At 42.1% G+C, this 25,193-nt stretch overlaps 2 protein-coding genes across 4 annotated transcripts in view; one reads left to right on the forward strand and one right to left on the reverse strand.

Annotated features, from left to right (window-relative positions):
- The window catches only part of LOC124595931 (zinc finger protein 395), a 518,499-nt gene extending 496,103 nt beyond the window's left edge, over positions 1-22,396 (reverse strand). For both annotated transcript variants that reach the window (XM_047134850.1, XM_047134849.1), the window contains exon 1: positions 21,411-22,396. In XM_047134850.1, the coding sequence (XP_046990806.1) occupies positions 21,411-21,773 (363 nt within the window). In that variant the 5' untranslated portion in view covers positions 21,774-22,396. The remainder of the gene's footprint in view (positions 1-21,410) is intronic.
- Positions 22,397-23,210: 814 nt separating this feature from the next.
- Positions 23,211-25,193, forward strand: part of LOC124595617 — a 49,496-nt gene continuing 47,513 nt past the window's right edge. Inside the window, exons 1-2 of one of the 2 annotated variants that reach the window (XM_047134436.1) lie at positions 23,211-23,405; positions 23,687-23,889. In XM_047134436.1, coding sequence (XP_046990392.1) covers positions 23,336-23,405; positions 23,687-23,889 — 273 coding nt within the window. In that variant the 5' untranslated portion in view covers positions 23,211-23,335. The remainder of the gene's footprint in view (positions 23,406-23,686; positions 23,890-25,193) is intronic. The other variant, XM_047134437.1, reaches the window with a different exon arrangement.

Genomic DNA, 25,193 nt, shown 5'->3' on the forward strand with positions numbered 1-25,193 from the left:
GTCAACAGTGTTATGTGTACAGATTTTTGAAAGAGATCATTTAAACTCACTCATCACTGCTCGCAGAAAAAGAATATATATAGTCGCCACGAATGGATTTTCTTACAGTTCTTCTTATGTATGACTGGCACATAATTGTCATAAACTGTGACATTCTGCCGAAGTTTGCGACAGGGAGCTTTAAATGAACTGTGGAAAAGTAAATAAAAAAAAAAGTTCAAATGGCTCTGAGCACTATGGGACTTAACATCTGAGGTCATCAGTCCCCTAGAACTTAGAACTACTTAAACCTAAGGACATCACACACATCCATGCCCGAGGCAGGATTCGAACCTGCAACCGTAGCGGTCGGGAGGTTCCAGACTGAAGCGCCTAGAACCGCTCGCCACACCGGCTCATTATCAAATCATGAAGCAGAAAACAAATCGTAAATGCGCTGTACATTACAAAGCAGTGTCACAGTACAAAGATAACTGATGAAAATTGGTACATACCAGTAAGCTATGCAATACCATCCAGTGAGACAGCCATATGACTGTTCATTTTAATTAAACACATCATTGTAAAGTAGCGCAGCACTGTTTTGCCATATGTCGCTCTTCGAGAATAATGTCGTCAGTGCGGATTTGAAGCGAGGGAGTTGACACTTCAACCGGCCGGCCAGGACGTTGCACGACAGTCATAAAAAATTCCGCGGTTCATTTCGCCTTCACCGTATTGTAAAATCGTTCGGGAGAAGATTTTAGCTGGTTTTTCACCTTCAGAAATCAAACTGAGCGCTAAAGTTTTTCACCTAACGTGGAAACTTCAAGCGGACACGCCATCGTTAAATGCAATATTGAGATAATAAATGAAACAGTTTCTATCCATCAACTGTTCTCAGCTCATCTCAGTGACGCCAAACTAGAGTCATAAAAGTACAAAACAACTCTTACAAACTGTTGCACTTCTACATTAATTTCTTCTAATTATTTAACTCGCCTCCTAATAAAAAAATCAATATAAACTAAAATTGCTCTTAAAATTATGAAAAAACTATATTAAGGACCAAAATACTAGATTTTTTAAATATGAATCATTCACCGACGTTAAACCTTCCCCATCTAATATAATGAAATGAACTAATAATTCTCACTACACGCATTAATGTGAATCTCTAGTTAAAAACTCAATTCCTCTACTTCCATTATTCAGAATAAATGAAATCCAAGACCTAACTTCTGTCATTCTCTTCATCTATTGCAGTCTAACTCCTCATAGGAAACCATACTGTTGCCTGTACCCGCAAAGATCAGCAGACAGTATAAAACTTCAGTGCAGCATGTCACCGCTCTTGAAACAGAGTCGCACAGTTTTTAATTAAATAAAGCGACACGCTGCGGTTGCAGGATTCTTTTTCACCCCTTATTGAAACAGTAATAAAATTAAGAATGGAAACACCCAAACTTTGTATATTATGAATCACTTTCGCTTTTAGTCATCAAAGACAGTACTACGTAGGCAAATATACACAGCTGTAGAAACAAATGGGGTATCAAGAGCAGCTACGATATATTACGCAATCTTTTAGTTCATTTTACAATCTGTGTGGAGATGCAAGTTGTAGTTTAATGAGGTGACTTGATACAGCTGTCAGCAACTTGGATAACCTAATTTTTGCCAATAGCTAAAGGCAAACATCCAATTCTTCAAAAAGGAAAGTTGATAATGTGTTTTATCAGTTTTGACTTACGGCAATTAAAAATGGGATTTTAATAATACTGTTAAAAACAGAGGATGGTCAGCGAGCAATGGATACGTTTATGTTCTGAACTACTAAAAAAGACAGAAAGGCGAACAAATCGACCAGAGAACACACTTGGGTGGAAGACGTAATTATCTCTGTAATGAAAGTGAAATCTACTTGGGCAGGAAATGTAGCCAGGCGAATGGATGGCAACTGAATCAAGAAAGTCCTTTGCTGAATTTCAATAAATAAACGAAAACCTTGATAATGATCTAGTGGTAACTGGGCAGAGGACATTAAAAAACATGCAGGACCAACATAGATACATTTAATTCAGGACACAGGATAGTATAGGGGAGTCCTTTATCGAGCAGGGCATATCAAACGGCTCACGGTGCCTACGATCACAGAAAGACGGATGTAAGCGAGGGCGCGATAAGATACCAGTATATTGGTATTTATTCAGGGCACCAAAGAGAGAAAATTTTCACCAATGGGATAGGCCAGAGATGAGTAAAGGCAACAATAACTAGTACCCTCTACAACGGTGTGAGGAATAGTAGTAGTAGTAGTAATAGTAGTAATGCACGGTCTTCTCCTGGCAACATTTATTATGCTGTAGTCAATGTGTTACTCATTACAGGTTGCCAGTGATGTGGTGAAGTAATGCAGCACGCCAAACAACCTGTGGTCGTCTAGAACTCAGTGTTTCTCAACACGTTTGTGTGACGCGATGTTTTTTATGTCTTCTAATCATCCGCAGATTAAGTATGTAGAACGTAAAAAATTTATCGCCATGTAGCCCGATTTGCAAGAAATCGTTCCATAAATAAAATGTCGTACGACTACGGCCTCCCGTCGGGTAGACCGTTCGCCGGGTGCAAGGCTTCCGATCTGACGCCACTTCGGCGACTTGCGCGTCGATGGGGATGAAATGATAATGATTAGGACAACATAACACCCAGTCCCTGAGCGGAGAAAATCTCCGACCCAACCGGGAATCGAACCCGGGCCCTTAGGATTGACATTCCCTCGCGCTGACCACTTTTTTTTTAATCTCATTTTGTTCGTTTTCGTTCGTTGTACCCGCTCGGGGCGGACGTCGCAAGACACCCGTTTCAGTTCGTCGTTGATCCATCAACTCAGTTTTTTTTTTTTTTTACACACAGGGCAGCTAACCCTCTGACCAAACACGCTGAGTTACCGTGTCGGCACAGCAACCGGGGCGGACAGCGTACATGACTACACGCATATACAGGGTGTTTCAAAAATGACCGGTATATTTGAAACGGCAATACAAACTAAACGAGCAGCGATAGAAATACACCGTTTGTTGCAATATGCTTGGGACAACAGTACATTTTCAGGCAGACGAACTTTCGAAATTACAGTAGTTACAAATGTCAACAACAGATGGCGCTGCGGTCTGGGAAACTCTATAGTACGATATTTTCCACATATCCACCATGCGTAGCAATAATATGGCGTAGTCTCTGAATGAAATTACCCGAACCCTTTAACAACGTGTCTGGCGGAATGGCTTCACATGCAGATGAGATGTACTGCTTCAGCTGTTCAATTGTTTCTGGATTCTGGCGGTACACCTGGTCTTTCAAGTGTCCCCACAGAAAGAAGTCACAGGGGTTGATGTCTGGCGAATAGGGAGGCCAATCCACGCCGCCTCCTGTATGTTTCGGATAGCCCAAAGCAATCACACGATCATCGAAATATTCATTCAGGAAATTAAAGACGTCGGCCGTGCGATGTGGCCGGGCACCATCTTGCATAAACCACAAGGTGTTCGCAGTGTCGTCTAAGGCAGTTTGTACCGCCACAAATTCACCAAGAATGTCCAGATAGCGAGATGCAGTAATCGTTTCGGATCTGAAAAATGGGCCAATGATTCCTTTGGAAGAAATGGCGGCCCAGACCAGTACTTTTTGAGGAAGCAGGGACGATGGGACTGCAACATGGGGCTTTTCGGTTCCCCATATGCGCCAGTTCTGTTTATTGACGAAGCCGTCCAGGTAAAAATAAACTTCGTCAGTAAACCAAATGCTGCCCACATGCATATCGCCGTCATCAATCCTGTGCACTATATCGTTAGCGAATGTCTCTCGTGCAGCAATGGTAGCGGCGCTGAGGGGTTGCCGCGTTTGAATTTTGTATGGATAGAGGTGTAAACTCTGGCGTATGAGACGATACGTGGACGTTGGCGTCATTTGGACCGCAGCTGCAACACGGCGAACGGAAATCCAAGACCGCTGTTGGATTACCTGCTGCACTAGCTGCGCGTTGCCCTCTGTGGTTGCCGTACGCGGTCGCCCTGCCTTTCCAGCACGTTCATCCGTCACGTTCCCAGTCCGTTGAAATTTTTCAAACAGATCCTTTATTGCATCGCTTTTCGGTCCTTTAGTTACATTAAACCTCCGTTGAAAACTTCGTCTTGTTGCAACAACACTGTGTTCTAGGCGGTGGAATTCCAACACCAGAAAAATCCTCTGTTCTAAGGAATAAACCATGTTTTCCACAGCACACTTGCACGTTGTGAACAGCACACGCTTACAGCAGAAAGACGACGTACAGAATGGCGCACCCACAGACTGGGTTGTCTTCTATATCTTTCACATCACTTGCAGCGCCATCTGTTGTTGAAAATTGTAATTACTGTAATTTCGAAAGTTTGTCCGCCTGAAAATGTACTGTTGTCCCAAGCATATTGCAACAAACGGTGTATTTCTATCGCTGCTCGTTTAGTTTTTATTGCCGTTTCAAATATACCGGTCATTTTTGAAACACCCTGTATGTTTCTTATGTACTTTATGTGTTTGCTTTTATGCATCCAGAAGAAAAATCACATGTAGGGTTGTCGCGAAAGTTTCAAACGTACTTTGGTGTGCACCGAAGCAAAAAAGGTTGCGAAATGCGGGTCTAGATAATGCGAGCTGCTTCTGCTGGTTAGCCAGCCGTGGCCGTCGACTTTCCCCGCGGCGACTACTGGCGACGCGGCATGCATGCCAACCTTCCGGTCGCCTCGCCGCTCTAGTTTCGGTCTGCGCTACGGTAATCCGCTTCACACCTCACATCGTCCAGCATCATGGTTCTACGTTACTTTTAAGCCTATTAAAGTACGACGGACGTTCAATAAGTAATGCAACACACTTTTTACTGAGAGCAGGTTGGTTTTATTCAGGGTTCCAATAAACCATATTATTCCCCATTCTTTTGTCTACAAAATCCTATTTTTCAATATAATCTCCTTTCAATGGGACGGCCTTGTGCCACCGCACTGCGGGGGGAGGGGGGGGGGGCTGTATCAATAACATCCTCGTCGACCACTTACTGTTTCCCGTGGATTGCATCCTTCATTGGGTCAGATAGATGAAATTCTGAATGCGCGAGATCCAGGCTGTAGAATGGATGAGGAAGAACAGTCCAATGAAGTTTTGTGAGCTCCTCTCGGGTGTGCAGACTTAGGAAAAGTTAGTTTGCTTTTCTTGGGGCAACGAACACGCTACAGTCGTTTCTCCAATTTCCTGAGGTCAGCACAATACACTTCCGAGTTGATCTTTGCACTTTGATGGACGACATCAAACAAAATAACCCCTTCAGAGCCCCAAAAGACCGCCGCCATGGCTTTACCCCAGGGTGTGGCTTTGAATTTTACCTTCGGAGGCGAGGCGATGTAGCGCCGCTCCATGTATTACCGTTTTGTTTCCTGTTCGAAATGATTAATCCATGTTTCATAGCCTGTGACGATGTTCGACAAAAAATTGTCACGATCAGCCTCGTAAAGCGCAAGCGGCGAGGGACCTATTGGGCGCATACGTTTGAATACCCCAAATGATGGACTAGCATATCAGCACTACCAACAGACACGTCCAGTTAAGCACCGAGGTGTGTTTGTGATCCGCCGATCACCTCGAACAAGAGTGTCCGCACGTTGCAGCATTGCAGAAGTCACTACTGCGAGCGGCCGACCGGTACGCGGGAGATATGACAGGTCTGCGCGACCTTGCTGCGATGATGACAGACGCCTTGCCCAACGACTCAATGTGCTTTTGTTCGCTGTCAGGTCTCCGTAAACATTCTACAAGCGACTGTAAATATCTGCGATGCACTGGTTTCCGCCTAAAGAAAATCTCTACTTGGAACGCAACACCGCTACAGACGCATTTTGAAGGCTACTTATAGCGCTACAACCTATACGAACTTCATGAAACTGCAAGGGCTGAAGCGAGGATATTCCACGATGTTCCACAACAAATTTCGCATTTTTTTTCAAGCGAAATTGGCCGCGAAAAAATGTGTTGCCTTACTTATTGAACGGTCTGTCCCGACTACTTTGCCGTGGCATGACGTTTGTGTGAGTGAGATACCTATTGTGTTTAGTGCCCAGCTGATTGCAAAACAGTCTGCAGCTCCTACTCATTGTCGAGTGCTAATGAGAAGCACATCTCGTGGCAAACGTGTGCGGAACTGTTTGAACAACAGTTTAATACAGGAAGTGTTTCGGATAAATCTCCAGCAAAGCCTGCAATGCAAAAGTTTAGTGGATCAGTTTTATTGTGAGCACCCAATATATGCAGGGTGTAACGTAATTATCTTTGCAGACTTTGAGGACAGGCTCCTTACACCAGAACAAGAAAAAAAGTCTAGCAAACATGGGCTCCATAATGCATAAAAGAACTATAAGCACTTGAGATATACACTTTAGATCATATGTTTACTGGACTTTTTTTTCTTGTTTTGGTCCATGTTACCTCCTCCAAAAGCATGGAAAGAAAGCGCTAGCAGAAGAAGAGATTTGTTTCATTACCGAAGATGAACAAAAAAGTGCTCACAGCTCTCTTACGGGACGCATTTTACAAGAAAAATTTTTCTAGTTTCGCTGTAAGGAATTTCCTCCAAGTCTGTAAAGGGAATTTAGTTAAACCACTACATTAGTTTTTTTGCGTCTTTCGCCGAGTTAATTTTTTCTTTGGCTGTGACAATGTTTGCAGCTTTATAGTTGTTCGCGAAATGTGCTTGAGTCAGTTGTGGTAGAGTGTCGGCACGCGTTAAATTGCAATCAAAGGTGGCGAGTTTGCAGTGGTTTGATGCTTAGGCGTGTCTTTAAGTGTGTCGTGGTACATTATAGCATTAATTGTTGTTTAATATGGTATGTTTAGTATCATATTACTTAGTTGGGTCAGGAATCTTGGCCAAGTTATAGTTTCAGTGTTTAAAAGGTTACTGGAAGTTGAGGTACACGGTCGATTTCAGACATTTCGTAATTCTGCTGTTTGTATACGTGTAAAAACAAGACCGTCTACATATTCTAAACGACAGATACAATGCTCAAACCATATAGAGTATTTTACCTATTGCTTGAGATACGGCAGTGTAGGGTGGAATAGGAACAGTCGGGAACTGACCCATCTATATGATGTACAACAATGCTGCACTGTACATCGCTTAAGAAGACTGCCTTTAAAATCAAATCTGGAAGAACGATCCTTTGCTTTTTCCATTAATGTATCGTAAATTATTCCGGCAGGAAAAACGAATAAATCCCTCCCATTCGAATTATTTCAACCACAAGGACTACTACCAGTCACAGTTGCCATAATGAATCATTTAGGTGTACGAAGGCTGCCGTAAGCTGATGTTTAAAATTACGAAATTCGGCCTAACAAATGACAAAAGATCCCGACGAGAAACACTCCTCCCCCGCGCCCCTCGCCACGTGATCACACTAGAGGCAGGCGCGAAACATGAGGACTCAAGAAGTATAAGCACCCTTTGCAGCTTCGGATCACGTTCAAATTTCGTGGAATGGTTTAGAACGGTTTCTAGCAGTTCCATCCTGTAAACCAGAGAAAAAATTGCGCTCCAAAGGGGTGCGACCACGTTCAGTGGTCCAGCTGGCCCAAGATGTCGTTTGAAAACGGTCGAATCGTGCGGGGATGGAGAGGGAGGCGGAGCAGCAGAGTCAGAAGTTGTCAAGATCATCATCCTGTTGCTCATGCATTGCCAACTGTCGTTTTCAACGCTAAATGTGGCCATCCATATGAGAACTACGTGATTTCAACTTCGGCCGTCGCGGTTTTGTCCTCCACTGTAGAGGCGTCAAAAGAATGGTTGAAATGTAGGTATAATAGGCGGTGTGACAATCGTCCCATCGCTTGACAAGCTCACGGTGGCGTTGGGCAGAACTGTGGTGGAATCTGGTGCCAACGTGACACATTAACCCACCCTGCACTTCACATGGACTTCTGAGCTCTGGCCTTTTTTCGCGTGTGTAGACAAGGTGCTGTATGAACCGCCGCAGAGTTCAAGCGGGATAACGCCGCACGCCACACTTTTTCATCATTATACAGGAAGGTTGTAGGCAGCTTTGAGACTAATTTCGAACTTGTACGTCGCAATGGAAGGCAATTATCGCGTTAAAAAAAGTGATCCTTTTAATTGTGTTACGCACTGTAAATATTAATGAGATAAACATACAGAGCCTTTCGAGACAAATGTAACTAATCGTTTGTGTGTGCCTTTCGGATACGTTCTTATTATATGGAAAATCCTTGTTTTTCGTACTTAATAGGACAGTAACGGATACTTCAGCTGATTCAACTTATGATGTAATTTCGCTTGCCATGTCCGACATTTGGTGCATGCTAACGTTACACGATTTAAATTGGTGTCTGCTTCTCTATCATGACTGTACGTTGGAGAATCAATAACTCTAATTTTATAAAGGCGACTGGGATAACGTCCGTGCCGTAATCGCGTTCTTGTGGAGCTCATTCCTACTCCGTTAAAAACCACGGTTTCCTCGGCAGTTCCACTGAATACGGGCATAAAATCTTCCTTTGAGTATATACTGTATGTGGCCTGCTTACTACGCAGATGCTCGCTCTGACCGTAAGTCCGGACACAGTGGTCGTCGCAAGTGCGCGTACTACTGGGGCACGCTCCCCGTCAGACGCAAATTCTCTACTTATCCACACACTACTAGTAATGAGGACAATGGACAGCACTCTACATCATTAGTAGTGTGTGGATAAGTTGAGAATTTGCGCCTGACGGGAGTCCGTGCAGTTGCCACGATCACAGCGTCCTGATGGTTTAGTGGCCAGAGCATCTGCTTAGTAAGGAAGAGACCCGGTTCAATTACCGGTCCGGCACAAATTTTCAACTTAACCCAGTTGATATAAATCAATGTCCACTCGCAGCCATTGTCTGTAATACCTCTGTGTCTTAATTCTTTTGAGTAATTGTTCACTGCCTGCTCCACTCTTCCTGTGTGCTGGTATATACGGCACTGGCGTGTATCTACATCTACATTTATACTCCGCAAGCCACCCAACGGCGTGTGGCGGAGGGCACTTTACGTGCCACTGTCATTACCTCCCTTTCCTGTTCCACTCGCGTATGGTTCGCGGGAAGAACGACTGCCGGATAGCCTCCGTGTAGACGTGTGGCATATGACAGCACTCAGCTTGTTATTGGCTGCCTCCCTTCCCTGTTTCTCGGGCGTAAACAAGACGGTGCCGCCATCTTGGTCAGGTCCTCAGTTCGCTTTGACGAATAACAGCCTCAGCACCGACGAAAAATGAAAAAAAAACTGAAACAGTGTGTGACAGGAGTAAACAGCCTTACTACGCCGTAGTCACGGTTTCCACCTATCCCTCTATCTTTTATCAACAGTGAGCGGAAGCCACGATGAACCGACCACGGTCTCAAACTCCCAGCGAGAAACAAACAAGACGGTCGGTACCGCTCATAACTGCTCGTGGTTCCTAACACGCCGGTTAGCGAAAAGCGGGCTTAGAAAGCCGCCTCAGCAGAGCGAGTCGGCGGTGGCGCTCGTTTGCACTTTCCACTGCGCGATGGGGAAATCGTAGCCGCGCTTTCACTCGGTCCGCTCAGAGCCCTCTCGCCGGCGCACCTGTGGAAGCGTACGCTAATTTCTGCCCCCTGCGAAATTTGACAGGAGCGGCGTTACGTAACCGCGCAGCCGCTCCCCCTCCTCTTCCCGAGCCAGCGCGTCCATTGCTGTCGTCCCATTGGCTGCGTGCTGACGTCATTTGACTACGCGCCCGGATCGGCTATCGCCAAGGCCACCCGTCCTCCAGCCAGCTGTCAGCGCTGCCTAGTTTACAAGCCGTCAGCTGACGACAAAGATTGAACCCCGACTTCCATACCACGGATGCAGCACTCTCACGGTATCCTGTTTGCACATTGTAGCAAAAAAGGTTGTCTCTACAATTTGCCTGCATGAAAATAATGTCAGTTTCTCGAGCAATACTCATTTACCTTCGTCAAATATTTTCATTTTTCTCTTCAGATTACCATCCACACTCGACCAATAGCCAGATGCAGGGCATCGCCTGTGCGTTACGAAACTACTGCAAGATAAATTTGTTCCCTTCAACACACTGTTAGCTCCATCTGGCAAGAGAGCCTTCGCTCTTCCTGCAGCCGGGCTGCGCATGAGCTGAAAACGTGGCAACGCCGCAGAATCCACATCCCTGTAAACATCTAGAATTATCTCTCTGTAGTCCGTCGTTTTGCCAGTTTGTTAAATATTCTCCTGCGTAAGTAGCAACAAAACAGATTTTATAACATAAAATCTGTAATGTACGTACGACATTGGTCATATCTTTCTCTAGTTCAAACGAGAGCAAAATCGTTTTCTTGGTGGCAGCGGAACGTGTTAACTCAAAACAGTGATATAATAAGTGCCTTATCATGCTGGCAAATTCAGTTCCATAACTATAAGAAACGCCATTTGATATATTTCATTTTGTTTTGTCATTGGCGAAGATGGGCTACAATATTGGCCTGTATGTACAAGTCCAAGAGGGTTGTTAAGCAAGCCCCTGTAAACTTAGTCTTATTATAGTGTTTGATACGTATCTGCTATGCTTATCGTGGGATGAACATTCATCCTACACATCACAATTGCTTTTTACGTTTGTAGACTTTAGTAGAAGGCAGCGCCTTTATATTATCATTACACATCACTATAAGACAGCTGATACAGCAAGTAACATTACTTCCATATTCTACAGGCCATGTAAATAGAAAATACTCTCCTTACTGTATTCCGCGAAAGACAACTCTTTCTACCAACTGCTCTACAATTACGATCTATCCCTTGTAACAGATTATACGATGGATTTTGATACTGTTCCTATGACGTTTACGAACAACAAGTTGGAACGGCAGACGTGACCTGTGAAGTACTCTCTACTGTGTGGTACATTACTAATGTTATTATCTTACGTTAGAGCAGTTGTCGTCAAACATTTTTGCTTAAGACGGACGGCATTGGAAGGGCGGCTATGGCAAGAGGAAGGGGGAGGGGGAGGTTCAATGGTCCCTCGAAGAGAAATTCAATTTTTACCAAACCACGGTAATTGATAGAAGCTTATCTTTTACACGTTTTGAATCTACACGTTATGAAGTATCACACAACATTTTTAAGTGAAAAAGATAACATATTGGAAGTACATGCATTCTTCGTAAGGCTTTCATAGCAATCAATTCTTCGTACCTATGCACGTAATGTGGCCATTGCCATCACAATAGGATCCCATGTTTGTTTTTATGAGTTTTGGCCACATTTTCCAGGCATTTCCACGTTCCTGTATCTGAAGGAATACCAAGCGGCTGCAGCATACAGTTTTCAATCGGACTTTAGTGTTAGAGCAAATATAACAGAAAGGAGACGGCTGTAAATCGTATAACTTAATCTAAAATTGTTATAAATGGATATAATGGTGGATGTTAGCTTATATACAATAGCGTGTAGGAGCCAGTTTTATCTGTTCTATTATGCGTGTGTTTTGGAAGTAACTAACTCTTACTGTACTGAACACATTGGCCACTTTTTCCGGTGAGTAATGTCGCCATTTTACTCCATCGGACGCCATGTCGGGATTAGTGATTAGCAGAAAAAACTATCAAACTGAAATAAATAACAAGGAACTGTATCTGTAGGTCAAAAGACGTTTGGACATTTGTATTGTGAATTATTGTTACTCTTCATACCTGTATAGGTAACAAGAATAAAATAAATGACTTACCTCACATTTGACGACCCAAAAAAGTTTTTTTAAAAAATTGCGGAACAATCTGTCGATCGTATATATTTGCTTTCAAATGAATCTGGGTAAAATCTGCCTTCCCTGCAACTAGTGACCATTCCACGTTTCGTCGCTGCGAGAGGCCAATTCAGTTAAATATGATGGGCTTAAATGATTTCAGCGATTTCCTGTAGATAGATCCTCAAGCAAGATCTGGTCGTTTCAGTTACCGTATTTATGACCATTACATTACATTTGTTTCTGTTGGCGGTTAACTGGCAATATATGTAGATACCATCTGCAGGCTAAGTCTGAACTCTAGCGACAGTTGTTAAACGTTGATGTTTGTCAAGAACCATTTTATAAAGAAACCTTAAAAGTCTCCAGTAGCTCAGTGCAATCTAGTACGCTCGACTTGTTACGTCATTGTGTTTACCGCATAGAAAATTTCTAAAGAAAACATCCAAATTTCCACGTGGTACTCATTGTGCGGAGAGTGCCCTCGGCCTGGACCGTGCAAGCTGACAAATTCTCAGCAGTGCATTGTCTAAAAACTGGTACGACGCTCACCGACCGTTCTAATGACTGCTCCGTTCAGTCACAAAATCGTTCAGAATACCATACTCTACACTGAGAACAAATCAGTGTCGATAGGCTCGATGTAAGAGGGAGGATTGGAACGTAACGCACAGTTCTCTCCTGGTACTGCAGTTGAAGTGTTGTAATTTCACGACGATATAGTTTGACGTTTGAGCTGCATAGAGTATTTTGTTTTCATGTGCAGCTCTAGCGAGAGAAACCTGATCTGCGAAACAAACATGGCGCGCATCTTACTGCCAGCTTGTGAAGAGCAGCGAACTGTATTTCGATATTTGTGGGCCATAGGGTATAAACCGAGTGAAGTTCACAGTGTCATGCGTGGTGTGTATGGGGACGACTGTATGGACTACAGCAGTGCTTCCAGGTGGTCTGCATTTTTCAAAGAGGGCCGTGTGAACCTTAGTGATTCGCCATGCTTCGGGCGGCCGGTACTTGCTGCAATCCCGCAGAATGTCGACGCCATAGAGGCAGCAATTTGGAACGACCGGCGTGTGCAACTACGAAACTTACCGCAGCAGTTCAACATTTCCTATGGTGCGGAGCACTATATTGTTCATAACACGTTGAAATTTCGTAAAGTTAGTGCTCATTGGGTGCTTAAGAAGCTGACAGACAACAACAAGGGACAGCGAATAATGACAAGCTTGGATCACTTGTCTATCCATTACTTATCTGACGCTAAAGGTGAAACACAATGGTGCACTTTTGAGCTGCAGGAGATGCATCATGCTCAGAACGTATTTATTACTTGTTGTTCCGTACTTCTTGTCCAGAGAGGAGGTTACTACAAAATATATGCGGTTACTTTCAGTATTCCGTTCCCATTGGTGAAAAAAAAAAAACTATAGTATTTTCTCTCATTTATGTAACGCCCCCTTGGTCTGGAGTCTGAGTCCCGGTTTAGATCATCGTCACCGCTTTAATTTTTTAGTAAAAATAAATGACAACGGCAGCCGAAGACCTCCCGCAGTATAAGGAACCACCATAACACTGCCACCGGCCTTGTTAAGAGCGTGGAGGAGCGGTTTCGTCTCATAGGTCCAAAAGCCTTTTTCTTGCTGTGATATACTTATTTACGTTTGAGCAAGAGAAATGTTTAACTTAGGTTCATTTGGTTGTTTATGCAGTGCAATGTTTTATCGTCGATAAAAACATGTTAAAACTTTATTGTGCTCTTGCTTAAGCGCCCATGGACATTTTTCCTTATATGTTTAAATAATGTGGATTGTGTATCTTTATGTACATTAGGTTCATTTATTGTTATACTGGATGGCCACTGGTGGTGGTACGAGATATGACGCGTTTGCGTTCGTGAAATCCCTTTTATTCATGCTACATTTCAAAACTGACTTGGATATTTTGGTTTTTCTGTATAAAAAGTTCGAACTGTGTACCATTATGTACAATTGATTGGTCACTGGTAGCGCTATGAGGTGTGACACGCATGCGTTCGCAAGATCTCTTTTTGTGCATGCATGTTTTACACTGTGACTGTGTTTTAACATCATATTAAAGATCCTATATGGCCGTTATTTTTTAAATTTTGTAAAATGAAACAAACGACCTCCCCGTGGTGCACTCCTTTCAGTACCCCCTACCCCAGTTTACCTAACGATGCTCAGCTCAAGTAACACTGTTTTGTTGCATTCAGTATTGGACTATCGTACGAAAACAGTATCTTGCATTTCGCTACTCATACAAGCAATGTGGCCAGCGCATACACATTACGGTGTTCGGTAGGACTTATGTGGTGTGTAATCACATTGTCAAACGTACTTTTATTTGGATAGGCATTACGTATTGTACACTTAAATTATAGCATCGTACACACTGTTCTGCAGGATCGTTTGATAATGGACTACAAGGGTTAGAAACTGGTCACCGTTTGAATAAAAACAAGTTTCTATGCAACTTTAACGCCGGCCGCAGTGGCAGAGCGGTTCTAGGCGCTTCAGTCCGGAACCGCGCGACCGCTACGGTCGCAGGTTCGAATCCTGCCTCGGGCATGGATGTGTGTGATGTCCTTAGGTTAGTTAGGTTTAAGTAGTTCTGCGTTCTAGGTGACTGATGACCTCAGATGTTAAGTCCCACAGTGCTCAGAGTCATTTGAACCATTTGCAACTTTAACGGTTTTGTGATTTTATTGAATATTTATGTTCTTGCTGCTGAAAATATCCGTATGAACAAACTTGAGCGGATAGAGGTTTAGGACACTCTCTTGCCCAAGGGGGTGGGAAACTGTCCCTAGAGGCCGAAGAATCAGCAATGGGCTACATCAGAACGCAAGAAGGTAGTGGAAACCATTGCACTTAACATACACAACGAGTATGCACAGAAACTATATTTGAAAAGCGGTCATTGCGATTTCTCCATTGCTAAAAAAGTCCTCTTATGAATCCCCAATTCGGATTTCCGAGAGGGTATTGCCGAGAGGAAGATGAATGAACATGAGGCATCACGAGCTGTATCAAAAACGAACATTATGAAGTACCTCGAAGAAAACGATTTATTGACACATAGCACGGTTTCAGAAAATATCTTTCTTATGAAACACAACAAGCTCTTTATACTCATGAAGTAATAAGTGCTATCGACAGGGGATGTCAAATTGATTCCATATTTTTAGATTTCCAGAAAGCTTTCGACACCGTTTCTCACAAGCGTCTTCTAACCAAACTGCGTGCCTACGGTGTATCGCCTCAGTTGTGCGACTGGATTCGTGATTTCCTGTCAGAAAGGGTACAGTTCGTAGTAATAGACGGAAAGTCACCGAGTAAAACAGAAGCAATATCCGGCGTTCCCCAAGGAAGTGTTACAGGCCCTCTATTGTTCCTGATCTATATTAACGACATAGGAGACAATCTGAAGCCGTCTTAGATTGTTTGCAGATGATGCTGTCATTTACCGTCATGTAAAGTCATCAGATGATCAAAACGACATGCAAAATGATTTAGATAAGATATCCGTATGGTGTGAAAAGTGGTAATTGACCCTGAACAAGGAAAAGTGTGAAGTTGTTCACATGAGTACTAAAAGAAATCAGCTAAATTTCGATTACGCGATAAGTCACATAAATCTGAAGACTGTAAATTCAACTAAATACTTAGGGATTACAATTACAAATAACCTAAATTGGAGCGATGACGTAGATAATATTGTGGGCAGAGCAAAGACTATGGTTCATTGACAGAACACTTAGAGGGTGCAACAAGTCTACTGACGAGACTACTTATGCCACGCTTGTCCGCACTATTCTGGAGTACTGCTGTGTGGTGTGGAATCCGCATCAGGTGGGGCTGACGGATGACATCGAAAAAGTACAAAGGAGGGCAGCTCGTTTTATATTATCGCGAAATAGAGGAGACAATTTCACAGACATATGCGTGAACTGGAGTGGCAATCATTAAAACAAAGGAGTTTTTCGTTGCGACGGGATCTTCTCGTGAAATTTCAGTCACCAGTTTTACCAAATAACCCTGTGACGAAACGCGCCGCTCTTCTTTGGATCTTCTCTACCTCCTCTGTCAACCCGACCTGGTACGGATCCCACACTGATGAGCAATACTCAAGTATAGGTCGAACGAGTGTTTTGTAAGCCACCTCCTTTGTTGATGGACTACATTTTCTAAGGACTCTCCCAATGACTCTCAACCTGGTACCTGCTTTACCAACAATTAATTTTATACGATCATTCCACTTCAAATCGTTCCGTACGCATACTCCCAGATATTTTACAGAAGTAACTGCTACCAGTGTTTGTTCCGCTATCATATAAGCATACAATAAAGGATCCTTCTTTCTATGTATTCGCAATACATTACATTTGTCTATGTTAATGGTCAGTTGCAATTCCCTGCACCATGTGCCTATCCGCTGCAGATCTTCCTGCACTTCTCTGATTTACTTATGCTGCAAGTTCTCTGTATACTACAGCATCATCCGCGGAAAGCCGCATGGAACTTCGGACACTATCTAGATGTAGATGAAAGTGCATCACCGCAGAGCTCTGCATTCCTCATCAGACACTTTTGTTTTGTCGCGCTCTACCTCGAGTCAGTGGAAACGTTTTATTTACAAGACGACAAAGATTACCCATCATGTGTATCTGCAGTCGTGTGCTCGTATTCTTCATACCGGCAGAGATGGGAATCCGCCTATAATTGCCGCGGATACGGCTGTAAAAGGTGCAGAGATAAGGAGAACTTTCGCCGACTCGGTGGTGAGGGGTGGGGGGGGGGGGGGGGGGGGAAGGGGGACGTTGCGAAAATGTGGCCGCCGAGGCGAGCTGCGTTTGCAAAACGCGGTGCAAGGCTGCGGGCCGTGACACACTGCGGGCCGAGCCGTTGCGACACAAGGCCGGCGCGAGCGAACGGTGCCACGCAGAACACGCCCAGGGAGCACAGCCGAAAAGCTGCCGATGCAAACTCTCATACTGATATTGCAGTCTACAATTTTAACTCACTTCCGTTTCTATGATACCAAAGAATGTGTCTTTCACACACACATAACCTTCTAACAAAGGCTCAACGTCGGAGCATTAAGGAACAAAAATGGCAAAATGAAAATAGTAATAATTAAATTTCTCGGGTTTGGCACTGGTAATATTGGTACTAAGTCAGGTTACCTTCCATTCAGAAAGCTGTTGCACTCAGCGACTGTTATATTGACTAGTATATCATAAACTGCAGCGACCAGTCGTCGTTTTTCTTAATTTTTTTTAATGTAAAAAAAATTCGAAAAGGATGACTGATCGCTGCAATCTATAATTTTACAAGTTAGTACTAAGTCTCACAATATTTCTTCGAAGTAACTGTTCGACATCTCTAGGTGGTTACTGTTATCAAATTTTTGTTGTTACTGTGACTTTTCGTGCTTTCACGATGGATCTATTGCAAACACACTTCTCGGAATTACAATAAACAATGGTACCAAATGGACGGGTCTAGTGTTTTGTTTACAGTACTTTGCACAGTTCTTGTGTACGCCATGACTTGTATCGTGTTGTTTACTGGTCCTACATTGGTCTACAGCAGATGATGATCCATTGAAGGAGAGATGTTTCGCATTGTTGTACACTAGATCTATATAGTTCTAGTGCAGCTGGTCATCTACATAAAAGTGATGTATAGAAGCTAGCGTTAGCACTGTCCTGCTTTGAGTAGGTACATCAGCATCGGAACATAACTTTGTCGCGGTTGTAGTGATAAGACTGATCTATAGAGTAGGCTGATGTCTAGGTTCTGTTGAACAGTATCGGGTTTTGTTTTAATGTTTCTGTCTTGTTGCTATTTCGTCAACTAGTCGTTTCTTGGGGCCCTATCTCCGGTATCTTAATGACGTCATCCGTCTACCGAAGTGATGTCGCGTTGTTTACTACCGAAAATTCAGCATCAGAATTAGCTTCATTTTTAAAATGGGCAGAGATAGAGGAAATTATCTACCATGGCCTAGCAGTATGAATCTTCTTACGATTCGCCAGCAATGATTTGAGAAAACCACTGAAAACCTAAACCAGGGTGGATGGATCAGTAATCAAGGTATACTCGTTTTTGCACCGGCGGTTTTTCAGAGGTAACGTAAACGGTAAACACCACTCACAAACTACGCCTTAGGCCTTTTCCGACAGGCCGACTACAAGTTTTCGGTTCATTTCAGTAGATAAGTAACAAGTACTGTAACACGATTAAATGTAACTAATGTACTTAGTCATAAAACTATTTTTTTGCAGTTGTGTGTCTGTAACCGGATTCGACTAGATATTAATCATATTCATATATAGCACAAGTTCAGACATCTTCGTCTCATGTCTTTCATGAAATTGTTAGGTTAGCTCCGCATATATAGTGAGAGACTGTAAACCAGGTGTTTACGTATATGAGTCGGCGATTTTTTCTAGGCAACGAAACAATTGCCATCCAGACTGAACATCGTAAATAACCATACGAAGTAATTGAGTCCCAGGCCAGTCGATACTGTATTCCTATTATTTCCTAAAATTTCAGAGAGTTGTAATTAATCGTATTATATGCACTTGTTTAACAGGAATATCCGCAGCCGTCCAGTATATCCTATAATCTCTCATCGCTTCTGATTATTTTGGATAGCGGTCGGCGGCATTTCCCTACATTCTTCGTTTCTCCGACATCACTTCTTCGCAGCGTCCAGGTACGGCGGCGTTCATAATCTTTTTCCTACTTTTACTTTACCCGTTGCTCTTTTCCATCCACATATTCTGCTGGCATTTTGCACTGCCGCCCATGTCACAGAAAATGTTCAGTAAGCTGTATTCACGTGGCTGTGCTCTACTAAAACCATTTCCAGTTATATTCAGTTCATTTCATCATCTTGCTGAAGGCACATATTCATGTTAGCAATTCTACTATACTTCGCCTATCAACGACGACCTTTTCCCAAGGTTATCATACTAAATGAAAATATCTCCTCTAGGAGATGCATTTCTTTTATTGTTTAGCGCCTGAATTTGCTCTTCTGTATCGCAGGCTACTAGTGATTACTTATTTCTTGCTTAGGCGATGGTCAACAGCATGTACAAATTTTACAAAATGCACAACACCGTCCGCATAGAATGTGTCATCATATTTTAATCTTGTCACAACTTTTGATTTTTATCGGCAGTTATGGTTTTCAGTGGTGACTTATGTCACAGCACGTATGAGTGAAACATCTGTGATAATTCTTCTGCCGTTGATGATGGTTTAGAACAGAAACCTGTAGCAGAACGAATAACATTATCACAGACAGCACAGTCTTAAAGAGTTTTGTAAAAAAAAAAATATTTATTGTCACTTTTCACCATAAGGCCATACAGCCATCTCTCAGCGTTTGGGAGTTTTACAAAGACTACATTCATTTAAAAAATTCATAATTATTTTTAAAACTAAGATATTATTTTGATGATGGAGAATTGGTGTAGTAGTAGGTGATAGTTGATGACATCTGAGTAGTTGCTGTATAAAAGTTTGCATTACTATGCAGAATAAGTGTTCAACAGTATGTTCACTTTTGATAAACTGACTGCAGTCAATGACAAACCACATATTTTCAAGCAAATCTAACAATTTCTCTTTGCAAATTACACCTACCACACGAACGTACAGAAAAGTTGACCAGAAGAATCTGAGTCTTCTATGATTTACGTTAGATGTTGAATTATCGTTTCGTTTTCGTAATTTGTACCAATATTTATTTAATCCCTTGTCAAACGTTTCTGGAAGCAGGAATTTAGTTATTTTTATGGACACATGACTGGATTACTCACCTAATTTTATATAAAAGACACCAAACATCCATCAGTTTAAAGTATGCCTTAAGTCACCAATATGTTCATACAAGTGAAACGCGTTTGCATATCAATTAAAAAAAGAAAGAAAGAAAAACAATAGTCTGTGACAAATAAGAAATGTCATGCTCACTTCGATGGAGAGACTACAGAAGATATACTGAATTTCATGTACATTCGCATCATGAAAAACGACAAACGTCTGTGATATGACAGAGCTTCGTATGCGTGTGTCAAAGGGCAAGATCAGCTCCAGAAAAGAGACTATAAAATGAGACGTAGGATTTGGTAACAAAACAAGGTCTTACTGCACGTGGTTGTTATCGGAATCACGCGGCAACGTTGCGGTACACAAGTACAGTAATGACTACGGAAAATGCACCGCATTGACAATGCTTTCAGGTCAGCTATGCGTATACTATAAACTCCGATTACGCACTAAGTCACGATAAGTCGACCGAATCGCTGTCACTCCCAGGGGCAATATTATTGTGGTCGACTAGTAAACACGCTAATTTAAAGGCAGCCAGTCTTCGTGAATCATATAGCACTGAGAGTCAGCAGCGTATCACTATGTTGTCGAGAGCGCTGAGTATATGGTCTCCCGTGATACTGGACATTAATTCACACACGACTTGAAAAGTTTGGTTCTTTGCTGTACTGGCATTTAGAAACCCAATTCTTTCTGCATGCCTCTTGCTTCACTCACAAGTACATAAAATTACAACACACAACTCTTCTATTTTAAATTGTGAAGGCGTTGTTACTGTCCTTGAAAAGGCAGGAATCGGATGGTCAGTGTTCCCAAATGCGTCGTAATGCCTTCTTACTGCCTTGTCCTTCCTACTCACTCCACCGTATGTGATCTGTCACAGTACCAGCTGTTCCTAACAGCAGCTCCTACGAATTGCCCGCATTTAAGAGATAACGTCTTGCGATGGTCTCTTGTAAACACGGTGCCTCATTGGCCCCCGCCGCGAGCGAAGCATGCGCAGCTGTGACCTGTCAGCTGTGTGTGGTGGGGAGTCCGCCGGCTGGGAACAAAGAACAAATCAGAGCTCCCTGTTACTTCAAATGGAAGTGACGTCTTAATGTCATTCGAAAGCCAACCTACTAAGCAAAAAGAGCACTGTCCGAAAACAAACTATCTGTGTTCTGTAACATGCATCGGTACATCATTCACAGAAACAGTCAGGACCAGCTAACTACGCAACTTCTCTTTCGCAGTTACGAACTCCACTTTTAAGCAAGGTCTCCAATGAAACTAACTTCTCTATATACCCAGTGACTGCATATTAACATAGAATTAATTTTGCAATTTTTCTTCGACATCTTTAACTCGCTACGTTCCAGCACTGACATGCACTCTACATCTTGGAACACATTAAATATTTTCTATACGCTCTTCTAATTGCATATCACTTTGCTAAATTTTATGACCCGAGTACCGCCTTGCAGCAATTAACGCGCAGTTGGTGACATTACTTTTTTTCCAAACACTGTGATTGTTTCAAGAATACCTGTGCTCCGCTGAACTTTAGAACAATTAGAAGGAAAATATATTTATGGTTAACTTGTATTACTGACCCTAATACCCCATCCCAAAACAAATAAATAAACGTCACACACATACGGAATTCGTAATCTCACAAATGTTACCTACAACTTATTACACATAAAAATAAATCGTACAGTAGTAGTCCGAACTTACCTCTTGCCCCGGAGGTGATATGGAGATGAGAAGCTCGTCGATGCGAGGCTTGTGAGTTATCACATTCCCGCTTACTTCACGCCCGTTGTAAGTGAGATAGACGCGTTGTCCTGCCACCAGAGTCAGACCAGATACTGTTCTGAAGCCCGGACCAACGAGGTCCGCCTCTCTGTATTCGCCAAGAAATCTCTGTTGCGGACCAGGGTCATCAAAACGTACCGTGTAATAACTCTCATCGTCCGGAGCATTACCCGTAGATTTGACTGCCTGTATGACACCTGAATAATACTTCCCGTCATCTCTAGGGGCACAAACTCTCGTTCCGATTATAGAACGTTTGGCAAGTCGCTTTCCCGTAGACATTTCTTTATTACAACACTAAGTAACACATTCCAACCATTACCACAATCGAGGTCAGAAAGTCGACGCACTACTTCACACTCAGTCGCGAGGGCTTAAGTTCTGTTTCTAGCGTTCTTAGAAACTTCAACGTTGTAGTTTCACCAAAGATTAAATTTCCCAGTTTCACATTAGTTGAAATAACCAGCTAAATACATCCTCGATCATAGATGAGAAACTTGGATTTCATGTCACTTTCACGTCACTCTTTCGTGTAGGTATGTAGATACAAAAGTTCCCGCACCGCAACGTCAGTTTATGAACATATAATCAAATATTACGCTACGAACATGCCACACGACGTTTCATTTCGTCCATTCGCTCCAACAGCGCTCTAACAATGTTTAGTCACTACACATGAGTATTCAGTTTTTGCGATAAAGATATTCTGCTAACGCATTATCTTGAAGATATATCGCCACTTCACTGGAAAAAAAAGATGTTTACACACTTAATTTTGCTCATTCACTGTTCAGTAACGCCAGCGCCCACGCAGCGCTGTGTCTCTGGCTGCCAGGCTGTCAACATATCGCGATCAGCTGAGCGCCACTGCAACGGAGTCGGTACCTGCGTGTTCACTCGCCGCTTTGCCGAGCTCAGCTGCAAAATTTACCGGCCGGTTCCCGGGTCGAACAGCTGACAGATGATAACAAACCCACGTGACGTCCAGGTTGCCATCTTATTGGCCAGCGTCATCAAGGCTGACCTACATTCCCTATTGGTTCGTTCTCTCCAGAAGAGGGGGAGAAAGAAGTTATGTTTACTGACAATATTTTTATAAATTGTCAATTATGATATTGGAAAGTGCTTGAAGTGATTGGTAACAAGAAATGGGACAGTTCAGTTGCAGAAGACATTAATGTTTACCATGCTCATAAACAGTTTACAATATTTTACTTTTGTGAATTACGTAGTTAAAACATCCGTTTGTTTTTGGAACCAAAACCGTCATTTTTAATGCTTAAAGTGCTACTTAAAACGAGCGGGTCGCAGTTCGCAGATCGTCTGGATCAATTCGTTTATTAGGTATATACAATTATCGTATTCGCTATCAACAGAATTTTTGATTCCAAAAACAAATATGTGCACTTTCGTATAATAAAACTAAAGTTAATTTAGATAAGTTATGTAATTTACAAGCTGCAGTTGGTATACTTCGTAACAGATTCATGTTCTTGAATTTTAGATTTGGCGCCATGGCGTAAAGGCAGCCATTTTTTTTAGTAGACAGTGGTATATTTTTTGATGGTACATCATATTTTGTAAGTTACTGTGTTCGTTATGCCTATAATAATGTCCTATTTGTGTAGTAGTATGGCTAATTAATTTCTTATGCATCCGCAATTGAACGTTCGTTGTTGATTATGGTAATGATATGATTCTAATTGATAACGCTACGATAATTCAAGTAATGACGTGTCTTAAAAGCAACAGAGCCGAGGAGAGACGCATGCAACTCGATATGTTTCGTATTTGTTTATTTTGTAACATATTGAGAATTTACTGTTGAGGTTAAGTTCAGTGTGATGCGGAGAGATATTTTACTGATTGTGCTGACACTCGTTAATGTTGGCAGTTTTCACGAAGAAAAACCAGGCAAGATATTTTCCGTGTTATTTACGTGAATTTGATCGTGGTTCTTTTTATTTTCCGGAGTACAGGAAACTTTTCTGTTGACTCACAGTTGAAATTTTGCTTAGGAAATTTCCTGTGGTCATGAACTGGAAGAGCTGAAAAAAACCAATGTTTTAGGAAAAGATAAGAAGAAATGATAATACCTGTGATACACTAACATAACTCAAGGAAAACGAGGGCTTATATGTCAGCAGTTTAGATGGTTTAAAAAATTTAGGTTTTAACTAGGACTTTTGTTTCAGATATACTGCTTTGCCGTCAGTGTGGTGCTGATGTAGGACATTCGAAGCACATATTTAATGTTTACAGCCCCTCTGGGACTGTTCTTCGTAACCAGACGTGGTTTGGTAAAAAGTTTGTTGATGTTCACATTTTCGAAAACCCATTGGGTATTAAGTTCCGCGTTGTGACGTTAGCTAAAGCTGAATGTGTTGGAATTAATGAAGTAAGTAATACGTGTTTTTGTGAAGAAATTGTTATATGTACTTCAATGTTTGCATCATGTGGGCCGATCTGAACTGAACACTGTGTAGTACGTGGTGCCAAGAGGCGTTACTGTGCAGCCGCCCTTAACCTACATCCTAATTTTAAAAAGATGTATATTCAAGTGTTCTTCAGGTGTTGAATATTTGTGTCGCTATGTGATACTTATGATAGAGCATCAACGCATACCTGGAGCTATCCTGGTTGTCCTGTGTTTGTTTAAAGCTTAATGTCCATTTCAATCATTTCAAAAGGCCCATGCAATTTGAAAATCATTTTTGAAATTGCTGCCATGTTGTTACATGTTGAATAGCAGACTTGTTGCTTGATTCTGGCACTGTTGCACCGGTTTTAGATTGAAAATGGTCAACTAATATTAACGAAAAAAGGCTTGGAATATGACAAATGTTCATATACTTTCCCTCAACATAACCCATAGCTTTGCCTCTTGATTTGCACCATTTTTGTATTAGTGTGGTGAAGCCTGAATTTGCTCTTCGTGTTGACTCCCGCTCAATTCTTCTGACTTACTGTCATGCAATTGTGAGGTGTGTTCTTCTTAAGCTAATGCAGTGCTTCTCTATCGACCATTATAAATTGTAAGACAGTGTTTTTTATCACTTGAATCCTAACTTTGTATTAGTGCAGTGTTTTTTCTAGCTCTGATCAGTATCCATTTGTTAAGTAGAGCCTGTGTTTAATGGGGAAACGAAGACATGGGAACTGAAGACAATGAGATAGGTGGAAAGCCCCCTAAGGAAAAAATGTACAAAGTATTGGGCACCATCCTTTGCAGGTAATTTGATGCTCTTCATTTGAAGACCATCCTAGTGGATGACGTAAATCATTGACTAATTGAATGGTGACGGCCATTTGCCCCAGAAGAATTAGTCAGGAATAACTAGAATGGAAGCAATAAAGGGTCATTCCATGCCAAGTGGTCTAGAGGCTCCCACATGACCCTCATGGATTTTGATGAAATTTTGTATGAACGTTCACAAATGTTCTCAATGAACACTGGTAAAGCTTCAGTTTCAGAAATTCAATACTTGCATAGATATAGTCACTTGTTTGAAACCATAGCACAGCTTCCAATAGTGCATCCTTGAATTTTCAGCAACTTTGAGATGAGATATCTCAGTAAGTATTTGCATGAAAGAAACAAAACATGGCCATCTTATACAACTTTTAGAGCTCTTTAAAGTAAAATATGAAGAAAAGGATTTCTGAGCAATTTTCATATATATAATTTGAAGCAAAGTTGGG

The sequence above is a fragment of the Schistocerca americana genome, chromosome 2 (genome assembly GCF_021461395.2).
Source record: "Schistocerca americana isolate TAMUIC-IGC-003095 chromosome 2, iqSchAmer2.1, whole genome shotgun sequence".
In the NCBI taxonomy this organism is placed as follows: Eukaryota; Metazoa; Arthropoda; class Insecta; order Orthoptera; family Acrididae; genus Schistocerca; species Schistocerca americana.